Source organism: Eublepharis macularius, chromosome 11 (genome assembly GCF_028583425.1).
Source record: "Eublepharis macularius isolate TG4126 chromosome 11, MPM_Emac_v1.0, whole genome shotgun sequence".
Classification (NCBI taxonomy): Eukaryota; Metazoa; Chordata; class Lepidosauria; order Squamata; family Eublepharidae; genus Eublepharis; species Eublepharis macularius.
The window spans coordinates 85,172,026-85,189,714 of record NC_072800.1 but is presented as its reverse complement, the minus strand read 5'-3'; the positions used below and the strand labels follow the sequence as shown (position 1 = coordinate 85,189,714).

The window sequence follows — 17,689 nt, the reverse complement described above, 5'->3', positions numbered from 1 at the left end:
AAGCAGGTGCCAAAGATACATTATCTGGGCATGCATCCAAGCCAGCATCTAACTGAGGATCAAACAGGATCTAACAGATCAAGAAGCAAATTGATCTCAGCAAGCCATTATGCAATCAGAGCCTACTTCCGTGGGATTATGATGCAAAAGCCTCCAAACCACACAAAACAACTTCGATGGATAACTACATGCAGATGCAACGGTGGCAGAGAAATATTGCCTTTTCGCCAACATTAACACCACAGAATAGGCTCTAATATGGGCCCTGTGCTGTGTTTAATAAGTCTTGCTCTGAGTTTTTCACCAGCAGCGCTCTAGTCTTCGTCCCTCCTGTTTCATCAACATCAGTTCTCCCATGAACCATGGAGACAGCTTGGTTCTGTCTGGGCGGGGAGAGGGCACTTAGGGGAAATTGTGTCAATAAGCTGGGACATGTCCCTATTCCAGGAAGTGGTCAGGACTAGACATGGGCACAAACCAAAAAAAATTAATGAACCAGAGGATCGTGGTTCAGTGCAGACGACAATCCCGAATTTGCTAACTGCAACAAACATCTCCCGATGCCAAACCGAACTGGATCGTGGTTCGTGGAGGCCAAAGTGGAGTGCGCTGGTGTTCCCAGTGATACAGGAACGGTGGGTGATGCTGGCAGCCGCTGGGCCTGGTGGGCACGGGGAGGATGCAGGGGGTCTGGCCGCCGGAGCTAAGGAAGGACTAGAGCCCTAGCCCACCACTCCCACAGACCTGACCCGATCAGGCTCTGATCAATAATCAATGTGAGCCCTCAGCCGAGGTGCCCACTGAACTTGGCCCCAGAGCCAGGCAGCAGCCCTGGAACCAGAGGATATAGACCCCTATCCCCCAAAGCCAAGCTCAATTGTACTCTCAGTCTCTCTCCCCAAAGGCTAGCAAGTGGCAAGCAAAAGCTCTGTCCCACTCCACTGCTCGCAGAAAGTGAAACCCAGCCTGGGAGACCACGACTATTTATAAGCATGGGTCCCATTGAGCAACACAGGCGGTCTATGTTTGGCCGTCAGAGCTGCCTATCAGGGTTTGCAGGGATGAGATTGGAGTGCCCATGGCTACAGAACACCCCCTTCCCGCTCCCTCCCCTGGGTGTCTTCTCCCAACTTGTAACTGCTTTGCAGCTCCGTGGTTGGAAGGAAGCCCTGCTGATCAAGGAAAGCTGGGCTTCCATTTGGGTTTCCAGGGCGACAGAAGGAGGGCAGACAGAGCTCAGGCATTCCCCTGGCTCCGTTGCTGGTGCCTGACTGTCTGGCTTCCCACACTGCACCCGAATGCAACGAACCAGGCCTCTCCCGACTGCTGGTTCGTTGGCCGTGGACGATCACAAACTGCCGGGTCACGATTGCGCAATCGCCATTTTCGTGGGTTTTTGAGGTTCGTAATGCGGTTCGTGCCCATCTCTAGTCATTTACTGACCTGGCATTCATGAGCAAGATCTTAAGGCCAAGGGGCCCACCCTCAGTGCAACCAGGTCTCTGTTGGCTTAAAGGATGACCAAACTGTGGCCAGGCCTTCTCCTCCTGAAATTGCCACTCTGTACCCTACCACATCTTGCTCTACCCGGGACCAGGGGAATGGCAGGGCATATCTGGCTATCTCCTCACTTAGAAGGCAGCTAATATTCCCCTAAATACCCAGCAAGCCCAGTTTTCCTATTCCTGCAACCGCAGGGGTATGCCTCTTGCCCTACAACTCCTCCAAAGTGGCTCCCCCAAAGTGCCAATCTCGTTTGATGCTGCCCTTTTATGGTGCCCCACTGCTGGTGGTTCTGCCTCTGCAGGAGTTCAGGCTTTATCCCAGGAACTTTTACCTTAATCTCAGGGGATCAGAGTCGCAGGCACACCTTGAGTGTCTATTAAGAGTTCATACTACATCAGTGAGCGGGGTTGCCAGGTCTCCTCACCCTCTCGGCAGGAGGGGGCCCCCCGAGACTTACCTTTTCACTGCTCTGACTGTGCACACTCCTGCGCCTACATGATGATACCTGATTTGGGCCCCAAATGGACCCAGTTCAGCACATTTGAGGCCCTAATTGGCCTGTTGCAAAGCACGGATACGCCCTTGGGGCAGCGCAATTTCCTGGCCAGGTAAGTGGTGGCGGGGGGTGGGGGGTCAAAACGGGGGATTCCCTGCCCCCACCGGAAGAATGAGATCCCTATCCATGAGCAAAGAATGTGTGAAAGTGTATGCACAAAGAAAGACGTCAAATGTTTGTATGTAGCAAACATAACTAGCCTGAATAAGTGTCTTACAGAAGTGGTTGTTGGAGAGGGTTTTTTTTAGAAAAACATGGGCATGTTAGGATCCTTGTTTATAAATCAAGAAGAGAGGGGAGTGATTGAGAAGCCTCACCTTAATGGCCCCAAATGGGGCAGCAGAATTAATGGATGGTCGACGGAATTGCTACCAAAGTACAAGGAAACAGAAAAGATGAGTAGATTATTATCATCTTGGCTAGCAGTGCCAAACTCAGTCCGAGGCTCACTGTCGGAAGTTCTGTTCCTCATCCCATTCAACATTGTACTTCGTCTTCACAAGACCTCCAAAGTTGTTGTGCCCCTTCCTGCCATGAGGGTAACACATAGGATTTGAATTCAGTAGCACCTTAGACACTAATAAGATTTTCAGGTTCTGATATGAGTGTTCCAAGGTTGAAAATCCATGCATTGCACCTTTCAGACAAAAAGATTGCATGTAATCAAACTTATCATCTGAAAAGAGTTTCTCTCTCCAAACTGGTCTCAGACCTAGTCCTAAGTATCACAGCCTGAAACACCGCTGCTTTCTTAAACATCTCATGCACTTACTCAACACAAACATGCACCAAAAATGGTTAAACTGAAGAGGATTCAGCAGAGATCAGATTAGGTGTTGCTGGATCAATGGTGTCTTTTAAAGCAGGAGCAGCGGGGCCGTGGCTTCAGTTTGTCAGCGCTTTGAAAGCAAATCCCTTCAGAAAGCACCAACTGGTTTGTTTCCATTTCCATGATAAAGGGCTTTAGGCAGCAAAGAAAATAATTTTTCATTGTGTCAAGCTTATTGGAGAATCAATAAACGTTTCGCAGATGGATTAGAGGTAGGTCTCGGGGACCATCACGCTAAAGGGAACGGACGCAGCTGTGGGCTGTCTAAGTCAATGCTTCGTATTTAAGATCCAGAAAACTAGAAGTGGTGGGAGAGAGGAGGGGCTGTAGCTCTGTGGTAGAGCCCCTGCTGTGCTTCCAGAAGGTCCTAGGTTCAATTCCCATCTAAAGGATCTCACGGAGATTAGATTACTGCAAGGCAGTCAGTGTGGGGCTGCCCTTGAAAAGTGCTCAGAAACTTCAACTGGTACAAAATGCTGCAGCCAGGATGTTAACTGGAGTGGGTCATAGGGGTCGTATCACTCCAGTCCTGGCCGATCTACAATGGCCCCCAATTTGTTTCTGGGAACAATTCAAGGTGGTGGTGTACATAAGCCCTATATGGTTTGAGACCAACTTACCTGAAGGAACGCCTACTCCCTTATGAACCTACCCAACCACTGCAGTCATCTTCAGAGACCCTGTTTCAAATGTCCTTGCCTTCTGAGATTATATGGGTGTCTACCTGGGAAAGGGCCTTCTTGGTCATGGCACCAAAACTCTGAAACTCTTTCCCAAAGGAGATTCATCTGTTCCCTTCTGTTGCCATGTTCTGCCAGCAGATGAAGACTTGTTTCATTTAGCAAACTCACATCAATCCCTCCTTCATGCCAGATGTTTTAATTGTTGTTTTTATGTCTTTTTATGTTTTTAAAACTCTAGCTTTAACTGTTTCAATGGCTGTATGTTGTTTGATTTTAATGGTTTTATAATGTGATTTTAGTTTGTTTTGTTAGCCGCCTTGGTGTCTTTTATGAGGACAGAGAGACAGGATATACTTTTTGCTAAATGAATAAAACGAATAAGTAAATATAGACCCTTCTCTTTTTGAGACCCTGGGAAGCTGCTTCCAGAGTGGATAATACTAAGCTAGAGGTACCGCTGGTCTATCTCAATATATAAGGTAGCTGCATAAAGATCAACAAATAAAGTCAGGGAACATACCAGACAAAAGATGTAAAATGCATTCATGATATTTTGTCACTGATCAATTTTTTTTTTTTTTTTGAAAAATTTTTTATTGGGTTAGAACATTTTTATTTTTACATTACAATCAATTTTCCCCTAATTTTTCGTTTCTAGCCCCCTCCCTTTCCCCCCCTTTTGTTGACTTCCAACAGCTTTCCCACCCTCTGTCCCTTTTCCCTTACTTCTATTAAATTCCTCTGTCTAAAACAGATATACATTCTCCATTATATTAAGCAGTGCATCATTAACTCCTTTAATTATTATACACCCAAACTATACGTCTTTAGATAAACAATTTATCCCATTTTCCAGTTTTGAATAATTCTATATAAACCTATATATCATAAACCATAAAAATTTCCCACATTTAAATCAAACAATTTGATTTGTTCTCTATATATTACTCATTTCAACTTTTTATGGTAATTCTATATAACTCCTCAGATACTCAATCAATTTAACTCTTCTATACATTCAGTTTGGTGCATATAAATCTTGTCAAAGAAAGAAAATATTGTTAGTTAGTCAATCCTCATGTTTAAACCTTATCATTAATTATTCTCTATCAGTTGACCTATACATATCTACTGATCAATTTTTTTTTATGAGCTCTAATACAGAGGGAGGAGGAAAAGTGGTACAGAATAGCTCAAACTCAGAAGCTCATAAGGGTCAGTACCTGGAGGGGGAACCACTAAGGAAGATTCTGCAGAGGAAGGCAATAGCAAACCACCTCTGCTTTGCACTTGCCTTGAAAGCCCCTTGCTGGGTTTGCCATAAGTCAGTTGTGACTTGACGGCACTTATGTACATAATACGGAGGGTCAAGTCCCACTAACCTACCGCCACACGGCGTCGTGGATATGCTGCCACTTCTTTTTCCAAGTGGTCCTCAGATTATTGGAAATTTCATCTTTCCTCAGCAGGTTTGAGAAATAACTCCTCGGTCTTATCAGAAAACTCCCGCTAGCCAGAGTAGATAGCCCTCTGTTCGTAATATCAGGCAGCTGCTCGTGCCCTAGCAGCTTAATAACATAGCAAATGCTTTGCAAGCGAAACATGCCGATGTCAATCCCTGCCTCTCCCCGTTCAGAAGGATCTCAGGAAACAGAGGATGGAAAGACCCTGCTGGAGACCTCAAAAAGATGCTCTTTGACAGAGTAAGCAGGGCCGGGCAAGGTGGACCAATTATTTTGCTCCGTTAAAGATGTCCTTCCTTTCACGAAATCCTTCCAATAACTTCTAATAACCACCCCGTCACCATCAACCCCCCTCCCGTCCAAAAAAATGAATTGAGATGTTGCCAGTTTTCAAATCTGAAAAGGTGTAAGGAAAAGGCGACGAACTCCAAAGAGATCATGCTTCAGCGTAATCACCAAACACGGGCTTTATATACGAGAGCATGGGTTTATGCTAAGGATCAGAAGATTAGAAGCTTCTGCCATGACAGATTTGCAACAAGTCGAATTTATGATTTCTGGAAATAAACAAGGCCTTCTGGAGGGGCATTTTCTTCCTTATGAGCTTTTAAAAGGGAAGGCTGCCAACCTCCGGGTGGTGGCTGGAGATCTCCCGGAATTACAACTGATCTCCAGGCCATAGATATCAGTTCCCCTGGAGAAAAACGGCTGCTTTGGAGGATGGACTCTATGGCATTATAACCTGCTAAGGCCCCTCCTCTCCCCAAAACCTACCCCCTCCAGGCTCCACCCCTCAAATCTCCAGGAATTTCCCAACCTGGAGACAGCAACTCAAGGGAAGGCACATGGGTCAGCAGCATTATTGTTAGCGGTCAGACCTGCCCTCGTGGCATTAAGAAAGCTTATGAATATGGCAATATCATAAGCAACTCTCTGCATGTGGAAACGCTGCCTAGCAAGGCAGGAAATGGTTGCCAGTTCCCGGCCAGGAGCTGGAAAATTACTAGCATGTGAGTCACCAGGTGAGACCAGCTTTCAGCCCCACATTCCCTAGAGATGTGCAAAGATCCTAAGACAACAGGGTCTTCCAGGAGTTCCTGAATTAATCCCCTCAACACACCCTGGTGATCTTCCCCTTACCTGCTCTCCCATTCCAGGCTATTCAGGACTCCGATAGCTGCTCTCATCCAGCCATTGTGGGTCATCAACCATCACTGATAACTTTAGTTTCACCCAGGAAGGCTTAATCAAACCTTCCCAGGAGATGGCTTCCCAGTTCTTTGTCTCACCCCAGAGACAGACATTAAGTTATTGTTTTGCCCCAGGGTACATTTCACAGTATAACTGGACTACCCTGCAGCCATCGTTGTGCGCATGCCCTCAGATCCAGCATCCACCCTCAGACTCCCGTCTGAGCTTCTTGCTTTTTCCTGCCACAAAGCGCTGGTTGCTCAGCACTGCTCTCTCAATGGATGCCCTCTTCTGGACTGGCAACTATCGCCCAACCCTACAAAACTCTCTCCAACTTTCCTCCCTATTTTTCCAGTCAGCGCGATGCGCTGCGTGATTCGTGTGCAATTGATCTTTGTTATTTTATAAATAAAACCTTTTGATTGAACATCCACTTGTCTATTAAAAGTCTAGAGGAACAATCCTTCTATACGCGGGTGGAGAGAGACCATGTTAGTTACCCTCTTCTCACTGCCTCTCAATGCATGCTAATTCCTCCGACTTGCAAGGAGACCCCCCCCAAAAAAATCAGGGTAACATTTTAAGAATGGGAGAGTGGCAAGACTGGGTTCTACAGGACAAAAGACAGACGCTAGCACCCCCACCACCCTGCTGTAAGTATTTTTCATTGGAAGGTTCTCTTTCTTGAGAACGAAACACTCCCCACCCCAGCATGAGAGGGCTTCTCTCACTTTACAAGCCCAAGAGTTGGCTGGTGCATGCCAGCAATGTATTCTGCCCCAGAAATAACCGAGTGAGCGTTCACAACGAATAACGAAACACAAAGTCATTCGCTTATATTTATTCTGTATCCACAATTCAGTTTATTTTCCCCTTCGTTTTTAACAAGGAACCACGTAACAGAAAGGAAGGAATGTTGAGAAGAAACACTATACAGACTTGGGTTAGGAGACCCTTTGGATCCAAGAGTGAGCAGAAAGGGAATAAAAAGGTGAAGTACCCACGGAGCACATTAAACCCACCACAGCAATCTCTTGAATCCTGCTCATTTCCCAGCTAGCTTATGAGAGTCTCTCTCTGTACTACAGACAGACATACATTTAATGGTTCTCACTTTCTCCCCAGAGAACTTACTTTCGCAAAAAAAATTGTGTGGGCTGTGGATGTGTGATATTTTATGTATCATAGAGAATTTCAAGAGTTCCAAAACAAAATTCCTAGAATTCTCTGGGGAGAAAGCCTAGTCGTTTTAAGGGGTTAGTAATATAGGTATATGAAGCTTTCACTTGTCACTGTTGGTATATTTGGGAGCTGTTTTTTGTACAGCAGTACTTTGAACCAGCATGCTGAGATTCTTAAAATGTTGGGTTCCACACTTGCATGGTGAACTTGTATGAACGCAGGATACACAAAGCCGTGGATCTAGATAGAGGATAGATATATAGGATATAGAGCAGGCCTGCCCATCTTGTGAACGCTACTTACCAACCATGCTGCGTGTCTGGCTAGAGAATCAATGAATAAAAAACAAAGCCTGATTATCTTGCCTGAATTATCAAGCCTGTGGCAGGTCTTAATACGCGGTTGGTAGGCTGGTTTGCCTCGGTGGGTAACAAATTGTGCAGTCCAGCACGCACAATGTGGATCAAGAATTCCTTTCCACTTTCCAAGAAAAAGATGGCATGGAAAGGCAAATAGAATTACAAATATCGGATGACCTTTCAGGGTCGAGAAAGAGATAAAATCGACAAACATTTATTACCCAGATCTTATAAAATATCAAAGTACAATCTCTCCGTTTCAAGTACAAAAACTCAGAAATATGTCACTATGTATACCATTTCTTTTGCTCTTCAATTTGCGTTTCATTCAATGGAGGCAGTGGTTTGATTCTTTTGTTTGCTTCCCACGTGATATTACTTTGGCTCACTCAGCACTTGTTGTTCAAGTACCATGTATCTTTTAAGGAGGGGTTGGTAGACCTACAAAAGAACACAAAATGACATTTAGGACCTCGTTTTTAAAAAGTCTTTTAGCCTCATAATCAAAGAAATTTAGTTATGCCGCCTCTCCAGACATGCCCAAGGCAGCTCACAACAAAAACAGTAAAATGGAAAAAAGCAGACAACAGTGAAATTAATCAGGTCCAAGGTCAAAAAGCAAACTGGTTGGACGTCTTTTTCAGGTGTGCATCGGTACAGTCACAACTTGTGGATTCTGCACCAGCAAAGATCAGAGTTCAGGAGCCAGCTAAAACCTTGGAGCTGGTTCTGCTGCTTCTCCTGTAGAAAGGCAGAGAATGTGTTTGTTCCCCTTCTTGCACACAGCAAAGGTTCAAGTCCCGTTGCACCTTAGAGAGCAACTAGATTTCCAGAGTCAAAACTTTTGAAAGTCAAAGCTCCCTTTGTCAGCTTTGACTCTCAAAAGCTCATACCCTGGAAATCTAGTTGGTCTCCAAGGTGCAACGGGACTTGAATCTGGCTATTCTACTGCAAACCAACACAGCTACCCACCTGAAAGTATCTTCATGGTCAGAAAGGGAAATCATTTGGATTCTTTCATGACTGACACAGAAATATCCCCCAGCAGAAGTATATATGCCGCTGGGAAGGAGAGCAGCTTGTGTGACTGAATACAGACGGCTACACAAGCAACACCAGATACAGGTACGCCATCTCTTCTTTTTCTATTGGGTCACAGTGTAGAAACATATACGGGACTGTAGGAAGCTGCTACCAATGTCTGACCAACCGGCTATTTTGAGGACAGCTCTACCGAAGGCAACCTCAGGCCATGATCTCAGATCTGAGGCATATCACTTTAGAAATGTAAATAGATGGGACCAAGTAACTACTGTACAGACTTTCACAATCCCCCCCCCCCACTCAATGACAGTAGAAGATACCGTCAAGGCTCTTGGAGAAAGTCTCTTCACAATGCACGCAAAAGGATCCCCTGCCAACTCATAACGTGTTAGGCGAAGACAAAAATACTCCACCCAGAATCCACCAAGCAATGAAATCACATTAGGAAGCTTGCTTCCATGACATGTCAAATGGCACTACGTGGTTTACGTGCATTTGACCACAAGAATGGGCGTGAGAGCTAAGATCCAGAGGAGTCCGCTGTGTTAGTCTATAGTAGCAAAGTAGTAAAGAGTCCAGTAGCACCTTTAAGACTAACCAACTTTACTGTAGCATAAGCTTTCGAGAACCACAGTTCACCACAGTTCAACAGAAACCTTTCAAAAACTAAATCCAACACTAAGCTGCTGAATTGGAATTCATATGTAAATTTGACTCAGTCAGACTTGGATTGAATAGAGACTATGAATGGTTATCTCATTATCAGAAGTAACTGCCTTTCAGGCATTTTATTCAGATTCGGCTATGGAGGGGAGGGGTCACACCCAGCCTGGACTGTGCACTCCACCTCTTTCATGACTTCTGCAACTGATTTGCATCTACTTCCTCCTCCCCTCACCACCTATATATATCTGGCCAGTTTCTTCATACCCTCCATGCATCTGACAAAGAGAACTGTGATTCTCGAAAGCTTACGCAACAGTAAAGTTGGTTAGTCTTAAAGGTGCTACTGGACTCTTTACTATCATGAGAGCTAAGATGTATAGCAGAGGTGGCCAAACTTGCTTAATGTAAGAACCACATAGAATAAATGTCAGATCTTGAGAGCTGCAAGACATATGCATTGAAGTGACTTCAGATGAAGAGGTGGGTTTGGGGGAATGTCCTGAAAGTGACATCACAGGAAGGGGTGGAGCTTGGGAAGAGCCATCACCTGACCTTTGACTTGGAAGTGACATCACAAAAGTGATGTCACATCCTTGCTAGGCTTCACCCCCAAAGTCCTCAGGTATTTTCTGAGTCAGACTTGGCAACACCAACATTTTTATGAAAGTCATGGAAAGAAGGAAGGAAGAAAGGAAGGAAAAAAGGGAAGGGGAAGGAAAGACATGGAAAGAAGGAAGGAAAGGGAGGGAAGGGAGGGAAATTAAACAAAAATAAAATGTACGGCCACGGCAATACTCAGAGATCTCTGTGAGCCGCACAATATGTCTAGAAGAGCCACATGTGGCTCCCGAGCCGCAATTTGGCCACCCCTTATATATAGGGTTGTAGTAAAATGGAATTGATCAGAAGAGTGCATTTATAAACAGTGGTGTACTTTATTGGGCTGTTTATGTAACTGCGCTTCTATTTGTAAGTTTATTGTTAAGTATGATCTTATGATGGGTGAAGGATATGGATATGGTGCTATTGGTCTGCACCATCAGAAGACACGAGAGTTGAAAGAGAACTGAGCTGTGATGAATTTGCTCCATTCTTTGAAACATACACAAAACGGGAGGGGCGATCCCCTCCCTTCCACAACACAGGAGGGAGGACCAGCTCCAGAGGTTGTAAAGTGCCCAAAGGTTATTCCGTGCATTCATAGAACCACGTGTAAGCCTGCCTGAAAACCACCAGAAAGACCTGCCAAGGCAGTCTGATTCCAGGAGGTCAGATGTGAGAGCCAGACTACACAACTGCCTGAATTACACAACGCAGTTCTTGCTGGACTATGCCAATCTGAATGGGAGGTATAAGGACTTGAGCGGTTTATTTGAATACTTCTCTGCAAAAAGGCAATTTTGCCACATGTGGGCTAGTTTTCTGTCACAGAAGTATTGTACCTTGACTATGATTTTTCTCACAAGAATGCACACTGCCCCCCACCCGCATGAGAGCTATGCTCCTGTTCAAGTAGCTCTGTTGAAAGGCAGTGGATCAAATGCCAAGCTGGGAGACTCCAGTTCCAACTTCCGTCCGGCTGGGAGGCTGCTGGCTGACTTCTGCCTCAGCTTCAGTTCTTCCCCAGCTGTAAAATGGAGACTGGCTGGCTGGCTGGTTTTTAGTAGGGACAAATTAGATGGACTGTAAAACATTTCGCACATTAAAAAGGGGTTATAAAATGAATAACAGTGCATTCTGTGGCCTTATATTAATGGCTCTTTTACAGTTACATTTTAATGACACTCTCAGACAGTTTCTATGGAGATTGTGGCGGTATCAGTCACTTGCTTCAAGGAGACACATAAAAAAAATCACTGAAGTTGCCTCGCTAATCACAAAATACAGACCCCGATCGCAGGCATTCAGGTAAACCCCGGTGAAATAAACACGTCTCTTCCATTTCAGGGTTCCGAGGCATGGCAGGCCCTCCCAGCCATCTGGTCCTCATGTCTGAAACCCCATCATAGCCAACCTGTTTTTAATTGTCTAGATACACTGTAGTTTTTAACGTTTGTTTTAAATCTATCGATAAAACAAATAAAAGCAAATGAAGCAAACTTGCATAATGTGTTTGGCTTCTGCTGGAAATAAGGAAGGAAAAGGTTTCTTCATCCATGACCAGGGCTTTTTTTTCTGGGAAAAGAGTTGGTGGAACTCAGGACCACACAATGACATCACTTTGGGTCAGCTGGAACAAGGGGGGAGTTTTTAAAAGTTTAAATCTCTCTAGGTGAAAATGGTCACATGGCCGGTGGCCCCGCCCCCTGATCTCCAGACAGGGGGGAGTTTAGATTGCCCTCCACACTGCTTGAGCAGCCCGGAGGGCAATCTAAATTCCCCTCTGTCTGGAGCAGAGTGGCGTGGAGGGCCACTGGAGCGGCACGGAGGGCAATCTAAACCCCCCTCTGTCTGGAGGTCAGGGGGCGGGGCCACTAGCCATGTGACCATTTTCAAGAGGTGCCGGAACCCCATTCCACCACGTTCCAGCTGAAAAAATGCCCTGTCAATTACCATTCTGTTGGGTTACCTTAGAGAGACAGAAAGTCCCTCATGATCAGCCTGGCTAGGACATGTGTCATTCGGGTTGTCCCCCCTCCTCGAACTATCTCCTGCAGTGGCCGTTCCACCCCATCTTTCAGGAAGAGGTAATACTCGGACTTGCTTTCTTTCCCTCCCCAACACTTTTCTGCGTTCGATTATGAGTCATTACAGCATGAAAACGTCTCTGTTACTCTCCACTGCACACTTAGGAGGATTTAATAATGTGTGTGTTAAATATAATAATTATAACGGCAATCGCAGTAATACATATCCTGGAGTTGGCAATGTACGTACGTTACAAGGAGAAGGGGTGGGTTTTTAGCTCCTTCCCAAGGTAGAAGAAGGTGTACGGCTGGAGGGAGAGACTCAGATGCTCTGCAGCCTCAGAAGATTGGGGGGGGGGGGCTGACCGAAAAGAAACTATTTTGAAACCTTTGACCTATTCCTGAAATTACAGCCCCCCACACCTGCATGCCCTGGCATCTTGTTTTCCTTAAACATATACACTGGAGCAAGTAAACTACCGAACAAGCACTTATGGCTGTATTAAGGGCATCAATATGTCAGGCAAAAATAGCTCTTTTATTTACTGAAATATCTATAGTCAAGCCTCACTAATTCTCACTTTGATTATCTGCAACCCTGATAAAGCCCACTTGCTTTGTGCCAGCTAAGATTTAATAGAGCAGCCCCGGATTGTCGAAAGCAGCTGTGCTGCTGAGATAGCAAGCTCTTGTATTCCTTTCCCGGTGCTAATATTATTATTGTTGTTTTTACGAATTAAAAAAACAAAAACAACGACACCATACATACCTCATACTATGGGGCCTTTATATACAGGCGTGCTACGAAGTGTCGTAGCGAACACATTGCTCTAAATTAAAAGTGTCAAAAGAAATGAACGGCTACATTTAAGGCTACAGTGCTTTTGACTGCTTTATTGGACTTGAATGCTTAACTTGCTAATTTGCAAAATTCAAGCATCTGGTGCAATGGGTCTCCCAGCCATTAGCATGAATAACTGATGCTCGGCTGTTGTTTTATACCCATGTGAACGTGGAGGGAAAATTAAACCTATCGCTCTTTCTTTGTCTCTATTAATTTTGTGCGAAATTCACCTTTTGGGGGCTCTCTCTTTCCATCTTTTTTTACTGGAAATATGGGACACATACTAAAGCCTTTTTTTTTTTTTGGTAACCTGCCCTAGATTCCCAAAATATGATGGTTTGCTGGAGGAAAAACCTCTGCAGTTTGAAAACCCGTGTGTGTACGTGTGCGCGCAAGCACGAGTGTGTGCATGTTTGTGTGTGTGTGTCCATCCTGAAGTTGGACTCAGAGAATCCAACTTAGACAGGGGCTGTCACTTGATTAAAGAAATCTATGTTGATTAATTGTATGCTTTTAAAAATCAATCAATTAAAGTTGCATGCATTTGCATATAAATAAAAATCTTCCTGAAGGGGGAAAAAACCTTTGTATGTAGAAGATGCCAGCCCGTGTCGCAGCAGGGGACCGTCTCTGAAGCCAGCCAGCAATCCTACCTTTACCAAGAACAGCCCAAATCCAGGAGGAGAGGCAGACAAGCCAGTTTAATCCTTTCCCCCCAAAAAGTCACAGGGCAGGCCTATGCAGAGTTATTCTAGTCAGAGCCCAATGATTTGAATGGCCTTACACTGCCGTAACTTTGCATAAGATTGTGTTGTTGAGCACATTTTTTATTTCAGGGTTGCCAAACACATAGTTTTATTGGTCTGACAAGTAGTATTACATTCAGGCATGAAACCGGCATTGGGATCTAAACAACTAGTAAACTTCAGAACCAGCCATAACGGTATACCGTTCCTGGAGCCATTAAATTCCACCACTTACCTGCCTGTTTTTGTCTTTGTTGTTAGGCGTGTGCGTAGGGAAAAAATTCAATTGATTCAGTTCAGTAATACTGAACTGGGGAAAAATTTGAAATTGGGGAATACCAAATTTATTCTCCAGTCCAGTTCAGTAATACCAAGCAAATTCAGTAAAATTCAGCCATTGTTTCTTATGGGAAACTCAACTCAGAAATTTCCGGTGGGGGGTATAATTTTTTGACCAAATTTCACCACATTTGCGGGGGATCTACTCCTAACTGCCCTTTAACGAACCCCTAAGTTTCATGAAGATTGAGCCCCAGGGGGCCATTTTATGCCCCCCTCAGAAGGTGCCCCCGGCCACCTCCAATCTCCATTATTCTCTATGGGGAAAACTATCTGGGGGCTAACGAGGGGGCTGGGTAGGGAATTTTGCAAGCAAAATCCACCAAATTTGCAGAGGACCTACTCCTGTCTTCTGATGATCCCCAAAATGTCAGGAAGATTGGACCACGGGGGGCATTTATGCCCCCCCCCAAGAAAGTGCCCCCAGCAACCTCCAATCTCCATTATTCTCTATGGGGAAAACCTACAACTAGCGTATATTAAAAACACTTGTTAAAAGTTCATACTTCATAATTCGCTCAGGATACCAAAAAAGTACACCCAAACATCACTAGGTTAAGTTAACAAACTGAACCAAGCACCCCAACAAGCACTCCCCACACAAGAAGAACAACCAACAACAACTGAACACCTGACCAAACCAAACTCCTATGCCAACAGAAAACAGGAACAGAACCCAGCAAAAAACACCAACCACACTTCTGTAAAGAAAGCCCAACAACAGGGGGAAACGCACATACCCCAAAAGAACACGCAGCAAAAAGAACAGTAAATGTAACCAACTTCAAAAGCCAGAAATCAAAGCACCCCTACGCAAAAGTCCAACACAAAAAGCTCCCAACACACACACACACACAGGAAAAAAGCAATTTTTAAAATGCAAACTAAAAACACTCTTTCCCTTCCCCTCACCCCTATCCCTTCCAGACACACCAGGCCAACTCCCTCCCCGCAAAGAGACAAAAAAACCCAGTGAGTGATTCGACTCTCAAACCAGGCAGCAGCCAAGAATCCACTCCACTCACTGGGCAGCAAGATCCAGTCGCAGTCCAAAGCAGGCCAGGAGAGAAAGCCAACAGCAGGAGCAAGCAGACAGTGTTTCTCAGTCTCCAGGCCAGAGCAAAATGGAAGCTGACTGAGGCACACCTCCTAATTTAATTCCTCACCGGGCAGTTTTAAAAAGGCATTCTCCTTCTTGAGAATCCCATTGGCCAGAGAAAGAGAGCTGCTACGAGGATCAGCCACTCACACTCCCCCTCCCACCCCCCTTCTGACTCACTCCCCCTCCCTTCTCCCCTCTCATCTGATAAAAAAGGCGGGAAGAAGCATTTCCTTGCTGTTCTTTGGCAAAGGAACTGCAAGGAACAGTGCTGCCATGCTTCCCGAATTTTACCGAATTCGGTAAACTTAAATTAAGTATTACAGAATGAATTTGGTAATACAGATTTAAGTTCAGTAACACCGAATTTTAAAGAATCAGATAAAATTCAGTAATTTTTACCAAATACCAAACCCAAATTGCACATCCTTATTTGCTGTTCCTCATGCAGAGGTGACAAATTTACTGGTTGCACACACATCATCTTATTTATTGCAAGTAAATACCCACCAGGGTCTAAGAAATCAGTGCATGTCAGAACTAGTGCATCTGTTGCCAATGACCATCTCTGGCCCAATAAATTCTGCCTCCACCTAGGTTCACTTGGATCCACTATCAAATGATTAATTCAACCCAGGCTTCACCCTGACCTGTGAGACTCAGCTGGGCTCTGGCCATGGCCCAAGAGACTCCATCTATTCTACCTTAGGCAGGAGAGCCATAGAAATCAAAACAGTTGGCAACCATAACCTTTTTACATGCGGTGGTAGAAAGTGACATTAAGTTATAGCTAACGTATGGTGATTCCCTGGTGGGTTTTTCAAGGCCAGAGACTAAAGGAGGTGGTTTGCCATTGCCTGCCTACACAAAGCGACCCTGTATTTCTTGCTGTTCTCCCATCCAAGTACTAAACCAAGGCCAACCCTGCTTAGCTTCTACCATCTGATGATATTGGGCTAACGTACACCTGCTAAAAACATAAATTGGAACAGCTTTCAGCTTTCTCTTGGCTATATTCTACTGACTTTATTTCAGAATCCTCCTTCTGAGATATTTCTGTAATATATAGCCTGAGGCAATTAAATGGATTTATTTTTTGTAACTGATGTCCAAAGGAAATAAAGAACACTCAATGATGCGTTAAAACAGGGCCCTTAGGAACATAAATTCCCTTGTTGCCGCAACAGCTAAAGCAAATGCATCCCAAGGAGCGAGTGATATTTTACGAAATGTAATTGTACAGACCACCGTAAGAGGCTTGATCTTGCTTCCTGCGGTACTGTACTGCCTGAGCTGCTCAAGAGTAAATTGGTTTCTTCCCACTCTAGCCTATCTCTGGTCATCCCTTACTGCACTTGAACTAGTCCGCTGCTACATCACCTACAACTCCCATCCCCTGGGAGATTCTCATTTTTCTACAAGGTATGCTTGTAGCCCCGTGGCACAGAGTGGTAAGCTGCAGTACTGCAGCCCAAGCTCAGCTCACGACCTGAGTTCGATCCTGGAGGAAGCCGGGTTCAGGTAGCTGACTCAAGGTTGACTCAGCCTTCCATCCTTCTGAGGTCGGTAAAATGAGTACTCGGTTTCCTGGGGGTAAAGTGTAGATGACTGGGGAAGGCAATGGCAAACCACCCCATAACAAAAAGTCTGCCAAGAAAATGTCATGATGCGACATCCCCCCATGGGTCAGTAATGACTCAATGCTTGCACCCGGGGCAACCGTTACCTTTTTTATGCTTGTAGCCATCAAGAGGTAAATGCATCACTGTTGCCATTACAGACATCAACTGACAGCAGCAGGTGGACATGTAACCCTCCCTCCCCTTCCATCTTCTGTCACTTGCCACTGAAACACCTTTGACTGACAGAGGCACAAGACAGCGGCCACATCCAAGCTCCCGATCAAGAGCCGTCTTCCACATGAGGATTCCAGCATTTGCTGTGGTTTTGTTTTGAATGGTTGTAACTGTTTTCTCTCCAGCCCTCCCTCCTCCTTTTCTTTCCCCCCACCATGAAATACAGCAAACAAAGCTAAGATCACTATGGAAAAAGAGCATTTGGGGGGGCAAGCTTGCATTCATATGTACTGGTTACTTTCTTTGCAAAAATAGCACTCAAAGCAAGGTTTTTTTTTTTAACATCCATAAAGCCATCACAAGATGAAGTCATAATCCATAAGCAATCAATAAAAGCCAGATAGCAGTCATTGCAATGCAAAATCCACCAGATCTGCAGTTTGAGGCAATGGCTTTGTCAAGTTACCCTCCCAGCACTATAACCAACCCCAGTAAGTGACCTAAGAGAACTAACGAGTAAAGGCACCTTACAGTTAGAATCACAATATTCGCGGACACTCCCTTCACCTGGCAATAAACTCATTTCCACGCATGTTTTTCTCCCACAGACGACTTGCTCCTTGTTCAAGACTAAAAGAGACGCACGCTCCTTAAAATCTCCCAGTGCTGTACATTTTCATACCGCCTCACGCAAAAAAGGGGGGGAAATCCGCATAAACCCATCTACCTGCCTGAGCCTTGAGACAGATGGGTGGGGCC

At 45.0% G+C, this 17,689-nt stretch overlaps 1 protein-coding gene across 1 annotated transcript in view; it reads right to left on the bottom strand.

The window, feature by feature from the left end:
- Window positions 1–7,054: 7,054 nt before the first annotated feature.
- XYLB (xylulokinase) overlaps window positions 7,055–17,689 on the bottom strand; it is a 135,259-nt gene continuing 124,624 nt past the window's right edge. The window contains exon 19 of the mRNA XM_054991993.1: window positions 7,055–8,210. Coding sequence (XP_054847968.1) covers window positions 8,145–8,210 — 66 coding nt within the window. The 3' untranslated portion in view covers window positions 7,055–8,144. The remainder of the gene's footprint in view (window positions 8,211–17,689) is intronic.